The 18,649-nt window shown below is 41.1% G+C and overlaps 1 protein-coding gene across 1 annotated transcript in view; it reads left to right on the forward strand.

The window, feature by feature from the left end:
* Positions 1-18,355, forward strand: part of LOC109321647 (cytosolic phospholipase A2 epsilon-like) — a 32,008-nt gene extending 13,653 nt beyond the window's left edge. Inside the window, exons 9-21 of the mRNA XM_019552370.1 lie at positions 4,009-4,178; positions 4,314-4,400; positions 5,967-6,004; positions 6,420-6,555; positions 8,094-8,230; positions 8,617-8,839; positions 9,514-9,628; positions 10,070-10,207; positions 12,765-12,872; positions 14,370-14,561; positions 15,189-15,355; positions 15,627-15,813; positions 17,849-18,355. Of these exons, the coding sequence (XP_019407915.1) occupies positions 4,009-4,178; positions 4,314-4,400; positions 5,967-6,004; positions 6,420-6,555; positions 8,094-8,230; positions 8,617-8,839; positions 9,514-9,628; positions 10,070-10,207; positions 12,765-12,872; positions 14,370-14,561; positions 15,189-15,355; positions 15,627-15,813; positions 17,849-18,057 (1,907 nt within the window). The 3' untranslated portion in view covers positions 18,058-18,355. The remainder of the gene's footprint in view (positions 1-4,008; positions 4,179-4,313; positions 4,401-5,966; positions 6,005-6,419; positions 6,556-8,093; positions 8,231-8,616; positions 8,840-9,513; positions 9,629-10,069; positions 10,208-12,764; positions 12,873-14,369; positions 14,562-15,188; positions 15,356-15,626; positions 15,814-17,848) is intronic.
* The last annotated feature ends 294 nt before the right edge of the window (positions 18,356-18,649 follow it).

Here is an 18,649-nt window from a genome sequence, read left to right on the forward strand (position 1 = left end):
GCCTGCTAGTGGGCAGATCTGACCAAATTCAACTTTTTCCTGCCCCTGAGCTTGGGCAGCACCCCCCAGCCATGGAAGAGGCAGGCAGGCTCCTTTGAGGAAAAAAAAACCGGGCCCCTCACTGCTTCTGCCTCCCATGGGATCCTTTTTCCTGCCTATCTCTCCCACAGCCAATGGGCCAGTTGACTAATAATTGCAATGCATCATTGCGAACTAAACTTAGTTTGCAATGATGCAAATTAATTTAACACCCCCAAAACTCTTGCATGTGGATAGTGTGATACCATTAAACCACACGAAGTGACATTTTCATCATGTATATGGTAATGGTATCATATGTACCAGTGCCCTTAGATGCATCTTTGCACCTGTATAACAAAAAAAAAGTTTGTCCTAAAAAAAAATTCAAACTTGGTATTTCATGAATGAAGAAATGTAATAGGGATATGGTGAATTTCAGTACTGTAACAGACTATGACCAATCAACACCATTTTGAATGTGTTAGACACTGTCAGAACTGAATAATAAATGGTACTTAAAAAATGTGGTCATTTCTATAGGTGTTATTGCTGGGGTAGTCCAAGGAATATGCAAGAAGCAACATTTGCTTGCTTTACTGAATCAGCTAAAGAGACATTGGGAGAGAACCAACTAAAGAGAGATGGGTTTGGAAAGATGTTCCTGGTGAGGGGCATTTTAAGCATAAAAGCTTGTCTAGTATCTCTCCCAATCATTTCAAATGATATTATTTTAGCTAACGGTCATTTTTATCAAACACCCCTTCCCCAGATTAGACAGGATATTAGTAAGAGAAGTCCCCACTCTGAAGAGCTGACAGTATGAACAGAAAGAACACACAAAATGTTTGAGAAAGGAAGTTGAGCAGAGGGTGACATTTAAAAAAATGTTTAATTGATTTAGAAGTCTAAGTCCAATTATCAAATCAGAATTATCCAGGGCTTCCCAAACTGTGGTACATGAGCATGGTAGTTCATTTTACTGTATTTTTAAGAAGCTGGTATATGAATCAATAGCTTTTGATTAGCTCAGATTCTAATCAACCTGTAAAATGCCTCCAGGTGGGTGCTATAACACAAAAAAAGAAGGCACCTTGCTCCATAGGTTGACCTCAATTTGCCAGGAGTAGGTAACTATGTTTTCTCTACTGTGAATGGGGATATTTAGGTGCCCCCAAAGACAATTTGATCACTTACTTGCTTGGAAGAGAAGGGTGTACAAACAGAATCATAGGACTGAAAGAAACTTCAAGGCTAGGGACAGACATTCAAAAAGACTGAGTCTGAATTGATTCAATCTTTGCAGATTAGTCTAACCCACAAACCTTAAACCAATTTGGAGGTGGATAGACATTCCCCTTTCATTCCAGAAATGCAAGTGGCTAAGGGTAGAAGCTGGGGGAGCTAAACCAGCCCTCCCTTCCCTGCCACAGTGCTGAGCTGAGGGGGGGGAGCTTTGTCAGGCCTTGGTAGGATGCTCTGATGCCTGCCTGCACTGTCCCAGGATTCTCCTCACTGGGTGCTCAAGGGACAGAAATGTTGCCAGACCCTGCATCTGTTGATACTGAGCTTTTCAATCTTCATCTCCCTGCTTCTTCAGACAGTCTGCAAACCAGGTCATTTCTAACACCTTTCTCTGTCCCCTCTGGGAGACTTACAGATTGCAACCAGCAGGTTGCTTGTCAGAACAAAGTTTATTGGCTCATCAAGCCCTAAAAAACAAAGCAACTCTCTCACTAGTTTCAAGCTCTTCGTATCTGCAGGGTGCATTTGCATTTGCAAACCACTAGTTGTCTGCCCTTTGTTCCAGTGAAATTGGAGACCCACACAGACACCTCTCCACATTAGCTAGCATGGGTGGAGGGACATGAACAGATGCCAGGTCCCTCACTGGGGTCACTGCCATGGGAGAAGGGCGTGGGGATCCCTGCTTGAGTAGCCAGTTGGGGGGCGGAGTGGGCAGGGGAAATCCTGGCAGCCGCTGCAGTCCCTCAGCCAGCTGGAGCAGTGATAGCTCTCTGGCTAGGAAGGAGAGGGGTGGGGCCAAACCTGCTCTACTCCAGCAGACAGCCCTGCAAAGCATCTGGGATGCTGTGGGACTCTAGATTAAATTAAACCAGGAAGGGTCTGGAACAGACATTCATACACTGGTTTGACCCAAATCAGTTGAGTCTGAACATTCAACCAGGTTTATCTGAAACCAGTTTCAGCCATTTTCAAACTGGTTTATGTGCACTGAACACCTGTTCTGTTAGAGCTTTAAACCAGTTTCTGATTACTTAAACTGGTTTATATGTAATGTCTGTCCCCAGCCAAGGGTCAGCTAGTTCAATCTGCTAAATAAATGCAGGATGTGCTATTCTTAAAATATCCAGACAGATCTCTACCTTGTGTCTTCTTGAAAACCTCCAGTGAAAGAGGTTTTTTTCCCTGCACAGTTTATTCCATTGCCCCACTGTTCTTACAGTTGGCAGGGTTTTTCCAGAGTTTTAATCTAAATCTGCTTTGCTACAGTTTAAACCCATTGCTGTCTGTCTTTCCTTCTGGAACAGGGAGAATTGTTGTTCTTGCCCTTCTTTATGACAGCCTTTCCAAAATTTGAAAACTGCTGTTATGTCCCCTATTAATCTCCTTTTCTTCAGACTAAACATACTATTTCTGTCATTGGCAGAAGGCAGGGTAGGGGACACGTTAGAGACAAACTCAGAAAAAAACTTGTTAGGATAAGGTGCCCCCCTGCCCTGGCTTTTGCTTCACATCAAGATGACATGTCTAACTGCCTCTCTAAACTATGCTTTCATAAACACAGCATTTGCTTTTTAGCAGCTGCACCACATTGCTGATTTAGGGTGAGTCTGTGATCTACCAAAGTCCCCAGATACTTCTCAGCAATGTTACTGCCTGCTGCTAACCAATTACGTCTCATTCTGTATTTATTTGTTTTTTCTTCACCTTTTCTGTACAGTGCATGTAGAACCTTATACTTGACATTTGTCTTTGTTGAATGCCATTTTGTTGTATAGTGCCTAGTTCCCCAGTTTATCAAGATTGTTTTGGCTTCTAGTCCTGTCCTCCAAAATGTTTGCGATCCTTTTCAATGTTGTGTCATCTCCAAACTTGACCAAGATTCCTTTATTAATAAAAATGTTAAACAATACCCGATCCTGAATAGATCTCTGTAGACCCTGATTGAACCCCACACTGCCATTCTGATATTCATCCATTTACAGTTACTCTTTGCTTGCAGTTATTTAACCTTTTTGAAGGTATTAGACTTACATATCCATTAAACAGTCATTCTACTTGGCCCACATTTCTCCAATTTCAGACTGTCACGTGGGACTATTTCAAACTTTACTGAAGTCCAAGTAGATTATATCCACCGCATTCCCTTTATAAAATAAGTTACCCTGTCAGAGAAAAAAATTAAGTTAGTTTTGCATGATTTATTCTAAACAAATCCATGTTGACTGCTAGTTCTAAGCAAACAATTATCGTATGCACCTATTGTTTATAATAAAATAAACCTACCCTAGATAGACTTAGATTTATTGCTCTATTTGATTGAACCAGACTTTTAAATGCAGTAGGAGTTGTGGCATACATTACGTTAGTATAGAACTGTTGTATTGAAATATAATGGAAGCAAATAAATAGCTTCTATATCCAACAAAATCCCAGGTATTTGAGCCCCTTCTTCCAAAACATCATTCTGTCTTAAATTCTGTTAATAGTCTGAGGTGAATCATTTTTCTCTAGATTTCCTTAATCATCCAACCCCATGCAGATTGAAATATTCTCGCTATCTCCAAAATATGTTAGATATATGGGTTTATACTGTATCTTGAAGTAAATGGTGGGTCATTTTAAGCTATTTTAAGATCAAAACCAAGAATGTCTACTCAGTTTAATAAGTAACAACTCCCATAAGTACAGGTTTTCAGGAAGATAAAATTCAAAGGATTTACGAGTTTTATCTCATTTTTTTAGGAAAAGACCTCTCCCTTTTGGTGAAAGGATCCCACGAGGAGACCCAGGACATTATGTTTGGCTATGATACCATTTTTAGCTCTTCATGTCCCACCACATTCCACTATGTCAAATATAAGCAGCCAGTACTTGATATTAAGCTACCAAAGAAGCAACTGCCTTCCTCCTTTGTACGTTATTATTGGACTTAATAAGCATAGTAGTAAAATGCATAGAAATATATACATTAAATGGCAACATGAATCTGTCTTCATGGGGAGGATGTAACACTCTTTGTAAATTGAATTTGTGTGTATTTTTTTCAGCATACCTATTCCTATAACACAAAGGGAGGCCCCTCACATGTGAATCTCAATTCACTTCCTGTAGGAGAAAAAATAACAGTAGCAGAGGTGAGTGCCAGCTCTTAGCTGAAAGTGATGAAGTCAGCCTGAAGGCTCTATCTTTGCCCAGCTATATTGGGAGCCAGATCTAGTTATCTCCTGCAAGCTTCACATGACCCACTGCCTCTAACAGTGCCACTCCAGCTGTGACCATAGTGCCTGGGCTTACTCCAAACCAGTTGTTATATTTATGTGCAGAGAGATTAGCTAAGTTACTCTGAAGTCAGGCAGAAACAGGGTATATTTGCACATTATAGACTACTAGATCAGAGATGCATATGCTTTTGTACAAAAGCTTATGCATTTCTGATCAAGTTAGTCTAAGTACAAGTATACCCTGTCTTGTGTTAATTTGCCTGAGATGGGGCATTTCAAGATTCTAAACTCATTGTACTGGGCATGACTACATAAAAAATGCAGCACATTGGTAAATCACCACAGTTGCCTGAAAAAGTTATGAATACCTGTTTTTTTCAAGAACTCTGATATGTTCTGGCTATCAGTAACACGCCTCACAATAATTTAAACCCAATCTACTATAGTAAGGAAGGTTGACAATTGATGTTTTTAAAGGAAAATCTACCACTGCCCACATAAACCCATGGTTTACAATGACTGGTAGCAATAAAAGGTTTTTAAGTACAAGCCGGGCACATCTACACAGGCAATTAATGCGAAGAAATAAAATCCAGGTCATATTGCCTCAGAGTTTTTTGTTCCTGGGAGCACCATTTGAACATGCACTCAGAAGCTAAAACTCTATATTGCTCCAGAGTTTATTTGTGCACAGCACATTGAGCCCAGTCAGAGCAGCCCCAACTGGCAGCTGCCCAGAGCTGTTCTAGCCAGGCTCAGTGTGCTGCGAAGGGGCTCCCTGGGCTATCAGGGTGTTTCAGTGTGGGTCTAGCCAGCAGGCAGCCTCTGCACTGAAGCATCCCCATGCCCCAGCCAGCTGAGCAGCAGCTACATGTGTGCTGCTGCACATGAAAAATCTCCAGAATTTATTAGTTTCATGCTATGTAGTCAGCTCTGCAGTAAACATTTTGCACCTGCTCTGAGTTATCTTGAACTAGATTCATTTGGCTGGTTTCCAATAATTTTGTCACTTTGTGCCTGACTCTTAATGAGGAATATCTATTCTGTGTCCTGAAGCACTGGTATTCTCTTCCTTCTGTTCAGCTGGGTGTATTCTTACTAGTCATGAACCTGAGATAGTATCAGCTTCACTGTGCTACTGAAACTGATCACCCTTTGTAAAGGGCTTTCAGGTCTACTGATAAAGAATTTTTTTATCAGACTTAAGTGTTGCTGATGTGGGTTACAAATCAAATATGACTGAATAAGAGAGGGCAAACACTAGTTAGCACTTGTGCAGTCACTGAAAAATTTTAGGAAATTTTCTCTGAGAAAATGAAGTAGTGATGCTGAAACTGTATGCATTCTTGGTTTATTTGGGGTCTTTACATTGTGTTTACATTGCTAAGGAAGGATCAAATAAAATGTACTCCAATGCTGAGGGAAAGAAAACCTTTATAATATGATAGCACTAATGGTATTTGCATTTTTGATTTCCAGGATAAAAGATTTGATTTGCATGCGAAAGCAGAAAACTGGTAAGAGATCCATTCCCTCTGGGCTGGTAATAACTTTTGTTAGCCAAATTCTACCCTCAACTTGCCTTTCGATGGAAAGAATATACTGACAGCTTGCTAGCAGCTTGTGCAAACATTTTAAAGGCAAATGATTTTTAATTAAGTTGCACTGAAAAATGGGAACTTTCCACAAAAAATAAACAACATATATACAATATCCACTGTTTTCATTAATATAATGTACTTATTTGCTAGAAATGGTAGCAATTTGGCAGCCCCATCCCCTCTCCATTTTACATCAGTCTGTTTGTTTACTCTGTAAATCTGACACTTTATGTAATTGGTTGATTTATGTGCCCTGAAACATTTACACGTTACTGAAACCACCTATCTGTAACAATGGATATGCCTGTTTTGGTTCTCACCTTTGTTCCAGCCCAGGAGACCTAGACATGCGCTTGGGGTTTGACCTGTGCTGGGAAGAGCAAGACTTCTTGAAAAAAAGAAAGAAGCTTGTTGCTTCTGCTCTGAAGAACGTTCTCCACTTGGAGCAAGATCTGCAGGACTATGAGGTATGTGGGGCAGGATTGTAAATGTCCCTTTTTTGCTCAAATGTGCACTCAATGACTTGGAAACCCAATGTGCTCCTTAATTTTTACTATTATCATTGCATCTGAATGGCAAAGAAGCTCTAAGTTCAAGCTATGGTCCCTTTTCACAAGCGTGCTCGTTCTTTACATTAATAGACTCAGTTGTATAATCCTTCAACTCTACTTTCTTTAAAACAGTTGATTCCTCTTCCCTACCATGACCCCCCTACCCCAAAGCCTCTAGTCTTTTTTTTAATCTGAAAATGCTTTTGCCTTTTCATTCCAGCTTCCTAAACCCTCAAGGCCCTTCTGATCCTTCTTTGTTCCCCATGTCAGAGAAATGCCTCTGGATGACCTACCACGAGCATGGAGAATTACTCTAGTACACAATGGTTCCCTTCAACTTCCTGATTGAGTAAAATGGCTTGTGTCTCATTGGCACCCAGGCCTAGAATCCCAGTCATTGTTTTGCAAGCTTTAACTCCATCTTGGCCTCTCTCCCATCCTGCACCTCCTTTTCTTCTACAAAGGATCCTGTTGTTTCTTCTGAGAGAAATTGGCACAGTTCTCTGTAATGTTCCTCTTCATTCTCTGTACATGGGCATTTCTGCTCTAACACCCTCAAAAATGCCGTTCTGCCCTCCACCTATAATCCTTCCAAATCTTTCAGCAACTCCATCTCCACCCACCTCCAAACTTCCCTTACGCCTACAATCATGTCTGCCTCACCCTTTCCCTAAACCTCTCACTGATCTCAGACTCCTGTTCCTTGCAATTCAAATAAGCTGTGGTCTTTCCCCATCCTAAAAACTTATACCTCATTTGACCTGCTTCCCAAACTATTGACCCATCTTTCTTCCACTGGGAAAATGATAGAATGTAGCATTTATATGATTGCTGACCTAAATTCAGTTTCATTCTTCTTCATTGTGATCATATTCATGTTGGCTTTTTCCCCTCTGCTGAAATTGCTGTTACTCAATATCTTAATACCAAATTCTCAGTCCACTCCATTACACCCTCCTTGTTTCTCTGCTACTTCTAAAACCATATTACTCCTTTATCTCTCTCCTCCTTGGATTTTCATGATACTGTCCTTTCTGCATTGTCTTCCTGCTTTACCTTTGATACCCCTTTCTGCATTTTTTTGTGTCTCATAAGGTTTTGGGGGCAAGGACTCCATTTCCTTTCATATTTGTTCCTTATACATACATTAAGCACACTGAAGACAAATAACAATAACACATGAACAAAAACAACTGAACTTATCATTCTTACCTTTCTCTATCCAATGTAGATGGGGTCCTGAGTGACAGTTAGGGTCCAAATCAGATTATAAACTTCCCCAAAGTGTATTAATGTGTGAGCCTGTTGTTCAAGTTCTGCTCTTGTGTGAAGATAGGTGACAGCTCTGAAGTTGGAATATGGATCGGATCTAGTGGTTCACCTAAGCTCCTCTAGTGCTAAGTATTAATATGTCAATTTTTTTGCATGCTTTTTCTCTTTTGTGTGTTGTCCAGACTCCAGTGATAGCAATCATGACAACTGGAGGGGGGATGAGGTCATTGACAACAACGTATGGCAGTCTGTCGGGTCTCAAAAAGCTAAATCTCTTGGACTGTGCTACATACTTAACTGGTTTATCTGGAACAACATGGTAAGGAGCACATAAGCATTTTTCTTTAAGTTTTCTTTCTATATACTGCTCACACAATAACCCATGCTAAAGAAATATCCTGGGGCTGACCACTGCAGATTCTGCACAGGTAAGATTGTGACCCCAGCCTTATTTCTGACTTCCTTTGTTGACAATTAGTGTCATCATAGAAGAATGCTGTTTTAAGGAAATCACTCAGGTCACTTGTAATTTACAGGAAGGATTTTTTGTGAGCCTTTAAAATGCATATAATATATTTTTAGGGACATTAGAACTCAAAAGCAGCTTAGATCAGGGCAGAAAACCTTGAATTTTACATGAAGTCCTTCAAATTGAAAAGCTGAGCTTAGCAAACTTCTAATTCAAGCCTCACCCTTTCCCCTCAGGACCATGGCAAACTTATACCAAGATGCTGATTGGTCACAGAAGGATCTGGATGAGAAAATCAATGAGGCTCAGAAACATGCAACAAAATGCAAACTGGGTTCCTTTTCACTGGAGCGTTTGAAGTATTACAAGCAGCAGCTAAGTCAACGGAAAACAGAAGGACACAGGACATCTTTCATAGATTTATGGGGGCTCATCGTTGAGTATTTGTTACACGATGGGGTACAGTATACCATAAAGCCTGAACATTTAATATTGCACTAATATCCCTATAAATAAAGTGAGAAAACACTTCCAATGGAAGATTATATCCAGATGTTTATACCTTATGGAAAACTATCCTGTTTGTATTCATCATGAGTGCTGAGTTTGGAGCGGGGGGGTGCATGCGCATGCAGATGCATGTGCATTCACAAGATTTTTAACATGTTTTGACATATTTGAGATATGCATCCCTGAGGGGGAAAGTTTGGAAACACATCACAAGTTGGCATATTCTGAAAAAAAATGAGCCATTATTTCTTCATGTTTGTCAGTCATGCCTGAATAATCTAATCTAATCTGGAGCAATGAACTTTAAACAGGAGTTTTACCTTGTGATACTCAATTTTAGCTTAGATTTACTCCTGAAGTTCTTTGCACTTTAAATATTGTTTTCCCTTTTTAAAACACCCCCTTTCATATTTATTTAAAGACAACATCAAATTATCTACTGTATCAAGACCTGGCAGCCACATAGCAGACAAATAACTCCCACACACAATGCTGTAATAAAAGAAATAACATGCTTGAAATGTGGGCAGTTAAATATATTCCAAGCCCAGAATAATTATGTTGGTTCCCATGCTAGTTCCATGGGTTTTTTTCTCATTTTAATCATTTTTCTTGAATAACAGAAAGACAACCACAAACTCTCAGATCAACAAGAGGCAGTGAACCAGGGTCAGAACCCATTACCTATCTACACAGCACTCAATGTCAAGGACAACTATAGCACTTGGGATTTCAAAGGTAAAGATAATATTTCAGACAGGTACTTGATTTTAAATTTAGGAGGGCTCACTTCGGGTATGGGATAACATGAAATGTAATTTAAGAGCTAGAATTTGAGCTGATGTAAATTGGGAGAAGGCTCCTGAATTTATCCAACTTAGCCCAACTGAGGATCTCATCTTCTACCTCAGCAGGTCAAAGAAGATCAATTACCTTGTTTTGGTCACTATTTTTATTTTGTGGTGTTTGTATATCTCTAGTGTTGGCCTAGGATCCAAAATGTTAGACTGAACCCCAGAAAATGAATTTCCTTGTCTAACTCCTTTAATTTTTTTGATAACAATATAACTATTTACTAACTCCTTTAATCCTTTTGATAACAATATAACTATCTATTCAGAACCAGTGAACTGAGAAAAAAACTGTTCTTTTTTGTGTCTCTTTTGTGACTGATTACAGAATGGATGGAGTTCACCCCTTATGAGGTGGGATTTCTCAAATATGGAGCTTTCATTCGTTCAGAGGATTTTGGTAGTGAGTTCTTCATGGGTCGGCTGATGAACAAGCTGCCAGAGTCCCGGATCTGCTACCTAGAAGGTGACTTATTGTTTAGGAAAAATGTCAGAGAAATGATAACTTAAATAACCACATAAGCCAGGCATGAGTGTCTCACTGGTACATGACTGACAAAAATGATACACTATCACATATAAAAGTATTTGTCTGTACCGCATTTAAATTTTTATTTAATACAGTGATATCATTGTATTGTTAAAGCAGGCAACTGGAAATAGCATGTGAGTAGCAACAACTATATATTAAGTATTTTACACTTTATTTTATATGACAATGTAGTTTGTTAGCAATCAAATCCCAACTCCAGTTAAGCCATGGGGGTTTTGCCCTTGCTGTGAAATGGGCTAGAATTCATCTAAAGGATCTGGAATTTAGTCTGTAAAGAAAAGGATCATAGGAAGGCAGGGCTGAAAGTGACCTCCCCAAGTTATCTAGTCCAGCCAATTGCTCAAGACAAGATTGTATTTGGCTAAACTATCCCAGCCAAGTGTCTGTCCAACCTGCTCTTGAAAAATTCCAAAAATGGAGATTCCACAACTTCTCCAGGTAGCCTATTGCAATGCTGGATCACCATCATAGTCAGAAAGTTCCAATTAATCTCCAACCTCACTTTTCCCTGAGGACATTCTCCTAGTTCTGTCCTCTACAGTCACAGAGATAAGCTCATCGTCTTCCTCTCTATAATCACCCTTCAGATATGTGGAAACTGTTACCAAATTCCTCCTCAGACTTTTCTTCTTCAGACGAAGTACCCCTAAATTTTTCAGCCTTTCCTCATAAGTCTTGCTTTCCAGGCCCCTAAACATTTTTGTCACTCTGCACTGCACTCTTTCCAATTTGCCCACATTCTTCTTGAAGCACCAGCCAATTGCCTGTCAAGAATGATGGGGCTGGGGGGGCAGAGGGGGAGGATCCCCATGCCCCCACATCCAGGCCCACTCCCCCCTTCCTCACTGCTTGTGGTCTGGGCCTGCTCCCCCCTTCTCCACCACGGCAGCGGGGGGAAGGGAAGAGCAGGCCCAGGCCCAGGCCCAATGCAGGAAATATGGGTGAGGACCAGACCATGGGGGTGGGGAGAAGCCATCCCACCCTGGCAATAAGAGGAAGGAGCAATGTGCCAGGGCTGATCCAGTGGCAGCGGGGGGATTGGGAGGAGTGGATTCAGGGCCGACGCACAGGAGGCAGGGCGGGGGAGGAGTAAGCTTGGGCCCAAGGGGAAAAGGAGGCTCACTCCTCCCCTTCCCCTGCTGCTGCAGCATTGGGCTGGGCCCACTGCTCCTCCCCAACCACCGTGGTGAGGCAGCTTCTCCCCACCATCAGGCCTGCTCCTCACCTCTCCTACATTGGGCCCAGGCCTGCTCCTCCTCTTCCCCCCACCACCGCCATGTTGGCCTGGACCCAGTCTTCCACCACCACCACCGTGGTGCACCCGCTCCTCCCCCTCCTGCATCAGGCCCACTCCTCCCCCCAACTGCTGCCACATCAGCCTGCATCAGCCCTGTAGGCAGCAATGACAGAAGGGGGGAGGAGCAGGCTAAGGCCAGCGCTAGTGGCCTTGCCCTCCCCCCCCCGCATGGCAAACTGATACCACTCCCCCGCCCATCCCACTGTCTCCATGTCCAAGGAGCAGGCAGGGGCAAGGCTAGCTCCGGTAACCTTGCCCCCCCCTCCACTCCATCGGCGCTGCCTGCATGGAGCTGAGCAGGGGGAGACATGCCAACACTGCTGGCCTCACTCCCCCTTCCTTCTGCTCCGTTGCCACCACCTCCATCCCCTGTGTCTCCACCGTCATGGCAGCACTCTGTCACGCCACCACTTCCTGTCCCAATGCTGAATTCACACTCTGATTGGTTGTTTTAGTCAGCCGATCAGAGTATGAATAAGGATAGACAAATAGACTAAGCCTTTTATAATATTAGAATGGGGCCCAAAAACTGGACACAGTACTGCAAGTGAGGTCTTACTAGTGCTGAATCACTTCCCTTCATTTGCAAGTGACACTCCTATTAATACAACCCAATATGCTGTTGACATTTTTTGCAACAAGGGCACACTATTGGGTCATATTCAATTTATGGTTCCCTGTAATCCCTAGGTCCTTCTCTGCAGTACTATAGTCTAGCCAATCATCCTCCAGTCCATATTTGTGCATGTAATTATTCCATCACAAGTGCAGGATTTTGCACATGAATAGTCTAACATCAGAATTTTTTTAGATAAGTGAGTATGTAATACTGAAAAAAAAGTGTGAGGAACAAATCACATGCTAAGTATAACAATGGCTGCAATACAGGCAGAACAGAGATATATAGAAAATTGTAATGCAAGACTTTCATTTTTTGAAAATCTTACATATACATTTTGTCCATATTCCAAAATCCTTCAGAGTTAATATATTTATAGAAAGAGATAAATTCAGGAACATATTTAATAAATAAAAGAATGGTGACTTGGGAAGGAATACAATTTATTATAAGAATATATCAAGGTTCTTAAGCCAATCATATGCCTTTGGAGCCTAAGTCATGATTTTTAATGTGCTTTGATTCAATAGTACTTACTTTCTTTCCTATCACAGGCATGTGGAGCAGTATATTTTCCCTGAATCTGATATATAACTGGAATCTGTCCCATTCTTCAGAAGATTTCTGGCACAGGTGGACCCAAGACAGAGTAGACTGTATTGGTGAGTTACTTTATTCTTCTACCAACCATGTATTATCATCAGGCTTCAAACCCATCTAATATATACACCATGGACACAAATCCTGGAATTTTATTTTCAAAGCCCATCTGAAAATTCCTCAGTACCACACTTGGAAAGGAGCAGTTTGAAAAGTCAAATATTTAAACTTGTCATAAAGCTGCCATTACCGTATTTGCTAGCTTCCAAAATAAGCTTCTTTTTCCCCATTTAAAATAGGGGAAACAAAGCCTTGTCTTAGGATGGAGTATCAGACCAATACTCATTGAGCATCCCCACTGCCCGCCTGCTTACTGCAGCTTTCCTCAATTTTGCAAATTTAAGGTGACCCTCCAATAACTACATTCTACTCATGGAAAATTATAACAAATTTATAATTTTGTAATTTTACATGTATAAAATCTAATTATTCAGAGTCATCTTAAATTCAAAGTCATTTTGGATTCAGGTAAATGTGGTAAATAATTTATGAATATCCCGCACCACCTGCCCACTAGGGCTGTGCGAAGCTTCAGGTGCTGATTCAATTCAGAGGAGATTCAGCCCGATTTGGTGGCTGAACCTCTGAATCCAAATTGAATCAGGGGACCAATTAAAAGGTCCAAATCGATTTGAAGCTCCCCAAATCAATCTGGGAATGATTCAGAGAGCTTTGGCAATCCAGGCAGTCTCTGCTGGGTGCAGCAAGGAGCTGGACTCAGACGCCATGCTGGTAAGTAGGGGGCAGGGGAGGGGGAGCTGGAGGAGAGGAGAAGGGAGGGGACCATGGGGTGACCCCTGCCTGCTCCCCTAGCCCCTCCAAGCACCCTCCGTCCCCTCCCACTCTCCCAGAGCCTCCCCCCCTCCCATGGCTGCCCCGCACAGCCCCAGCTCCCAGTTGTTTAAAAAAAACCCCTACTCACTGGATGCTGCCAGGTGGGGGTGCAATCCCCACTGCCCCCCACTGCCCCATGCTGTGTGGGGGCTCTGCCATGAGCCCTCTGACCCCTGCCCGCTCTCCCAGCTGCCCCACCTGCCTGAACTCCTGGCCCTTTAACAAAAAACAACAAAGTAAATGTGTTCAGGAATAACAGGACTGATTTGCAAATGATTAGTGAAGCAACAAATACCACAGAGGTATTGGATTAGGACTCCATGGGGCTACAGTAATACAAAAAAAATAGTTATTATCATTTGCTGAATTTTAAAATTGTCAAATGCAGGTTAATATTTTCTACTTTTTAGTACTAGTGGCATGGGAATTATATGTTATTTGGTTGCTTATAGGATTTCAGAGTTCTATTTTTAATCTAAATCTGAGATATATGAAGACGTCTTATTAGATTTTTAAAAGCCATTGTCTACCTTTTGAAAGGCTCATGAGAACTTTCAACACAGACACTATACTTTAATGTATGGCTGAGTGTTATGAATTGTGCTATTTTAGACTTCTGAAAAAAATAATCTTGACAACAAATCTTTTGTTTCTTTCTTTTACAGAAGAGGAGCCTATACTGCCTACAAGACCCCATGAGTTAAAGACTCATTTATTCAAACCTGCAGGCCCCCTCTCCCAAGCTCTTCGAGGTGTCATGACAGAACGCCTGACAGTTGCCCGCTACCATAATTTCTTAAAGGGCCTCCAGATGCACAATGACTACCTAAACAATGACAACTTTTGTAGATGGAAAGGTAAAAGCAGTTTCTTTTCAGCAGCATTTTTGTTGGTAAATAATTTGTTGGGGCTAGAATATAGAGACGAAATTATGCAACTTGAGAGAAAAAATCTTTTAAAAAATAAAGAATATAAAACTTGCTTTCTCATGTGTCAGAGCACGAGCCTACTTTTAAATAGCATGTTTTGGTCAAAAGGTTGATCAATATTTGGCTGAAAATCTCTAGTAACATTGATTTATTTGGACTTTAGATAATTTATCCTTAAGATGCAGCCAGTTGACTAGACCTTTTTAGGGATGCTCAGTGTATTGACAGCACCCACAATTTTCTATTGAAAGAGAAGAGACACTAAAAGGGAGACTAGAAAAATATCCCTCTTCATCAGGAGAGTGTTACCATTGCCAATCAAAAATAAGGTTTGGTGTGGTTTGAATGGTCAGGTATAATGTTGACAAGAGGGTCCTATGGCAAAGAAAGTTGTGATATATGATAATACATCTCAGTGGTATAATGAGTGTAACACACGTAAGTGAAATCAGACGCGTAGGATGGGGTTAAATTGCCTTTCTTCTTGGACACTCTTTTCAACAGCAGCTGCTTTCTGGCTATTTCAATCATGACAAAAATATTTTCTTTTTTTAGATACTGTGTTAGGTGATTCACCCAACCAGCTCACTGAGACAGAAGCATACCTGTCCCTAGTAGATACTGGCTTTTTCATAAATACCAGCACCCCACCACTTCTGAGGCCCCAGAGAAAAGTGGATGTCATCCTCCATCTAAATTATAGTGCAGGATCACAGATACTGGTGAGGAAAATCAATTTATTTACTATTTTCTGAAGTAAGAGTTATATCATTTGTAAGCTTTTCTCATTTAGATTGGGATTGGAAGGGAGCACCTAGATCATCTAGTACAGTCTCTTGTTGTAGTAAGCAGAGATGCAATAGATGTTATAAAATCCATGAGTTTGAAACTATCCTACTGGTAACCTAAGACAATTATCATTTGTTTGGCTTCAGGAAATTCTGAACACAGCCTATTATTTGTATTTTAATGCTGTTCTATTCCTTGATCCAGCCTCTGGACCAGTCCTGTAAGTACTACTCAGAACTAGGAATTCCATTCCCCAAAATTGAAGTCAGTGAAGAAGACAGAAAAAATCTGAAGGAGTGCTACCTTTTTGATGGTGCAGAGACACCAGGAGCTCCTATATTGCTATTTTTTCCACTAGTTAATGACACCTTCCAAAATTACAAAGCACCTGGTAAGTAATCAACAACATTCAACTACTGTCATCAAGGCCATCCTACCCACTACTTGTATTCTGTTGTTAAACTTATAAACCTCCCTATTGGCTCATTTCAATACAGCATCTGACGAGGTGAGCTAAAGCTCACAAAAGGAAATCTACTCCGCCTTGTGCTTGAATTCAGACTAACATGGCTAGCGAGGGGCCTTGTTACATGTTACACTTTTTGCTGCTCAAATGTTGATCAGTGTCAGTGCTAGCTCAAGTTTAGAGCAGCCACATATTAAGGCTAAAAACCATCTCTGATTGCCCCAACCTGTACAGCCGTAACTTGTGACTAAAGGGACTTAATTTTGGTCTGGATGTGCAGCCAGTCTTGCTGACGTCCCCGAGCCACCATCTGTACCGTGATCCTCTCAGACTACCTGATTTTGCCTGTTGCATTGTGTCCCCTTTGCAGTCATAGCAATGGTTGTCTCCTTTCCCCAGATTGTGATGAGATCCAGCACCTTACTGCAGCTCCAATTAGATGCCCACCTTATGAGGCCTAGCGGGGAGCGTACTTTGGCTCATCCTGGAGAAGATGGTTGAGTTGGAGGCAGAGGAAATGTCTCTGCTTGCTAGCTGGCATGTGCTCTGCAGGCTGCCTGCACAGGGTTGGGAAGGTCACACCCCCAGAGGCATAAGGGGAAGTTGGCTTGGTGCCAGAACCACCTCATGGGCAGTAAAATTCAGGGGGTGGAAAGTTTATCCACACAGAAAAGGAGGGTGGGAAAGGGAACACTGCAACCTGAGATATTGGAGGACTGAAACATAGGTAACTCATTTCTAGGGAGTTTCCACACGTTAATTGAACATGAGCTGGATAAACCTGCCCTGGAGTGGCATAACTTTAAGCTGCCTAAAAGGTGTTTAAAACAAGTTTTACATGTTAGTATGTGGACAACCCAGGGGTTTAAGAGCTCCAAGAGCTGCCTAAAATGAATGTGTAACAAGGCCTTATGTGTTTCAATACAACAGACTTCTCCCCTGCCAAACCATTGTAGCTTAACACCTTTATACATTTTTCATTAGAAGAGAGTGTATGCATTTTAATCATTTTCATTTTGATATTAATTAATAAAAATAGTCATTATAAAAATGCAAGGACTATAAATTCTAAGGAACTATCAATTTAAGAAAGAGCTCAGTGACATCACAAGCTTCTTTGCCTTTAGCATTTTTTCGGGGCATCTAAAGTTGAGTCTTTGTTACAAAATATTAGAAGTCCAGAGTCACACTTGAGAGTACAAAGTACATCTTTGCCTTCATTACAAATCATCTCCTTATTGCCAGTATCACTATTCCTCTTTTCTACAGGAATACTTTTTCTGTTGGTTGGGAACTGTCTCACCTTCAATGATACATTTAGGGAATACCACTTTCATTTCTGTCCCTCACCCTTGTACTTCTCCTCCACGTCTGATAAGGGTTATACTTAGCATGTAGTTACACTGCAATCCAAAGGCCTGCTTTCAGCTCATGTAAAGATATTTGATCTAACTATAAATTAGCTAATACAGCTAATTGATACCCAGGTAACTAGAGGATTACAGAGTTCAGAAAAAGCTAACCTTCCTGAGCATTTACCCAAATTTCTAGGCAGGTTTTGCAGCCAGCCTGTGCTTAAATCCATATTTCTGTGGCTACACTGTTACTGGTGCCCAGGCTAGCTAGTTTAAAGTGACCTGGGGTACATCTGTATGAGTTGCAACCAGACCTCTGGATTGTAATGTAGATACACTTCCCTATTCCTCTTCTGTCACCACATCCAGCAAGTCATATTAATCTAACATTCACCAGGGACTGAGTTACTGGATTGCAAAAGAAACACTTTGGGGGAGGAACAAAAAAAAAAACCCAACCAATCAAGAAACCTCAGAGCAATTAAGCTACTGAATTTTCTTATTGAAGAGATATCTCCTTTCTCTTGGATGTTAGCAGCTGTTTGTTTGTATGTGATACAGGTAAGCTCAAAACCTCACCAGTGTCCTATTCATTTTTTTCTTAGGAGTGAAGCGCTCTGACTCAGAGATGGAGGAAGGCAAAGTTGATCTTACCAGTTCCTCTTCCCCTTATTCTACATATTCTGTCAGGTACACAGAGAAAGATTATGATCAACTGGTTAAACTGTGTGAATACAACATCTTGAATAATGAAAACCTGATTATGAAGACCCTGAGTATGGCAGTGGAAAGAAAAAGGCAACATAAGAAATGATCATGCCATGTGTCAGATCAGAGATAATGGTTTTGTACATGAAGGAAATGAAGCTCTTAATGATTGGCCAGTAGACCTTTGTGAATCCCCTTTCAACCCCATGCTGTGGATGGCCCAGTTAAATTAGGGTATCCCACAATAGAGATCTTACAGAAATCTTGTTCCCTAAAGAATTTCATTGCAACTGAATTAATCCAAAATAATAAAATCCAATGCATTCCGTGTAGAAAATATAGTACATAGAGAGGCTTGTACAAAAGAAGTGCTGTGGTGCTTGAGTTGCTTGTAACCTTCAAAAGAAAAGGAATTTAAAAATGCTTAAGTCTAAACAACATATTATATACTAAATTCAATAAATCTTTAACTAATACTAATTCTGTTTTGTTTTGTTCATGAGGATTGTTTGAGACCTACAATATGTGGCCTAGATTGTGACTTGTTGCACTAAATGCAGTGTGTGTAAGGAGGAATAGGAAGTACCTTTCTCTCAACCTTTCTACCTACTCATTGAGGTCCAGGGACAGTTACAACCCTAGTTATTGGGGAAATACAGGGACTGCTTCCTCCTGGCCCTCAAAGGCATAAATCTTAC

This window comes from Crocodylus porosus, unplaced genomic scaffold (assembly GCF_001723895.1).
Source record: "Crocodylus porosus isolate Cpor-Errol unplaced genomic scaffold, CroPor_comp1, whole genome shotgun sequence".
Taxonomy (NCBI): Eukaryota; Metazoa; Chordata; order Crocodylia; family Crocodylidae; genus Crocodylus; species Crocodylus porosus.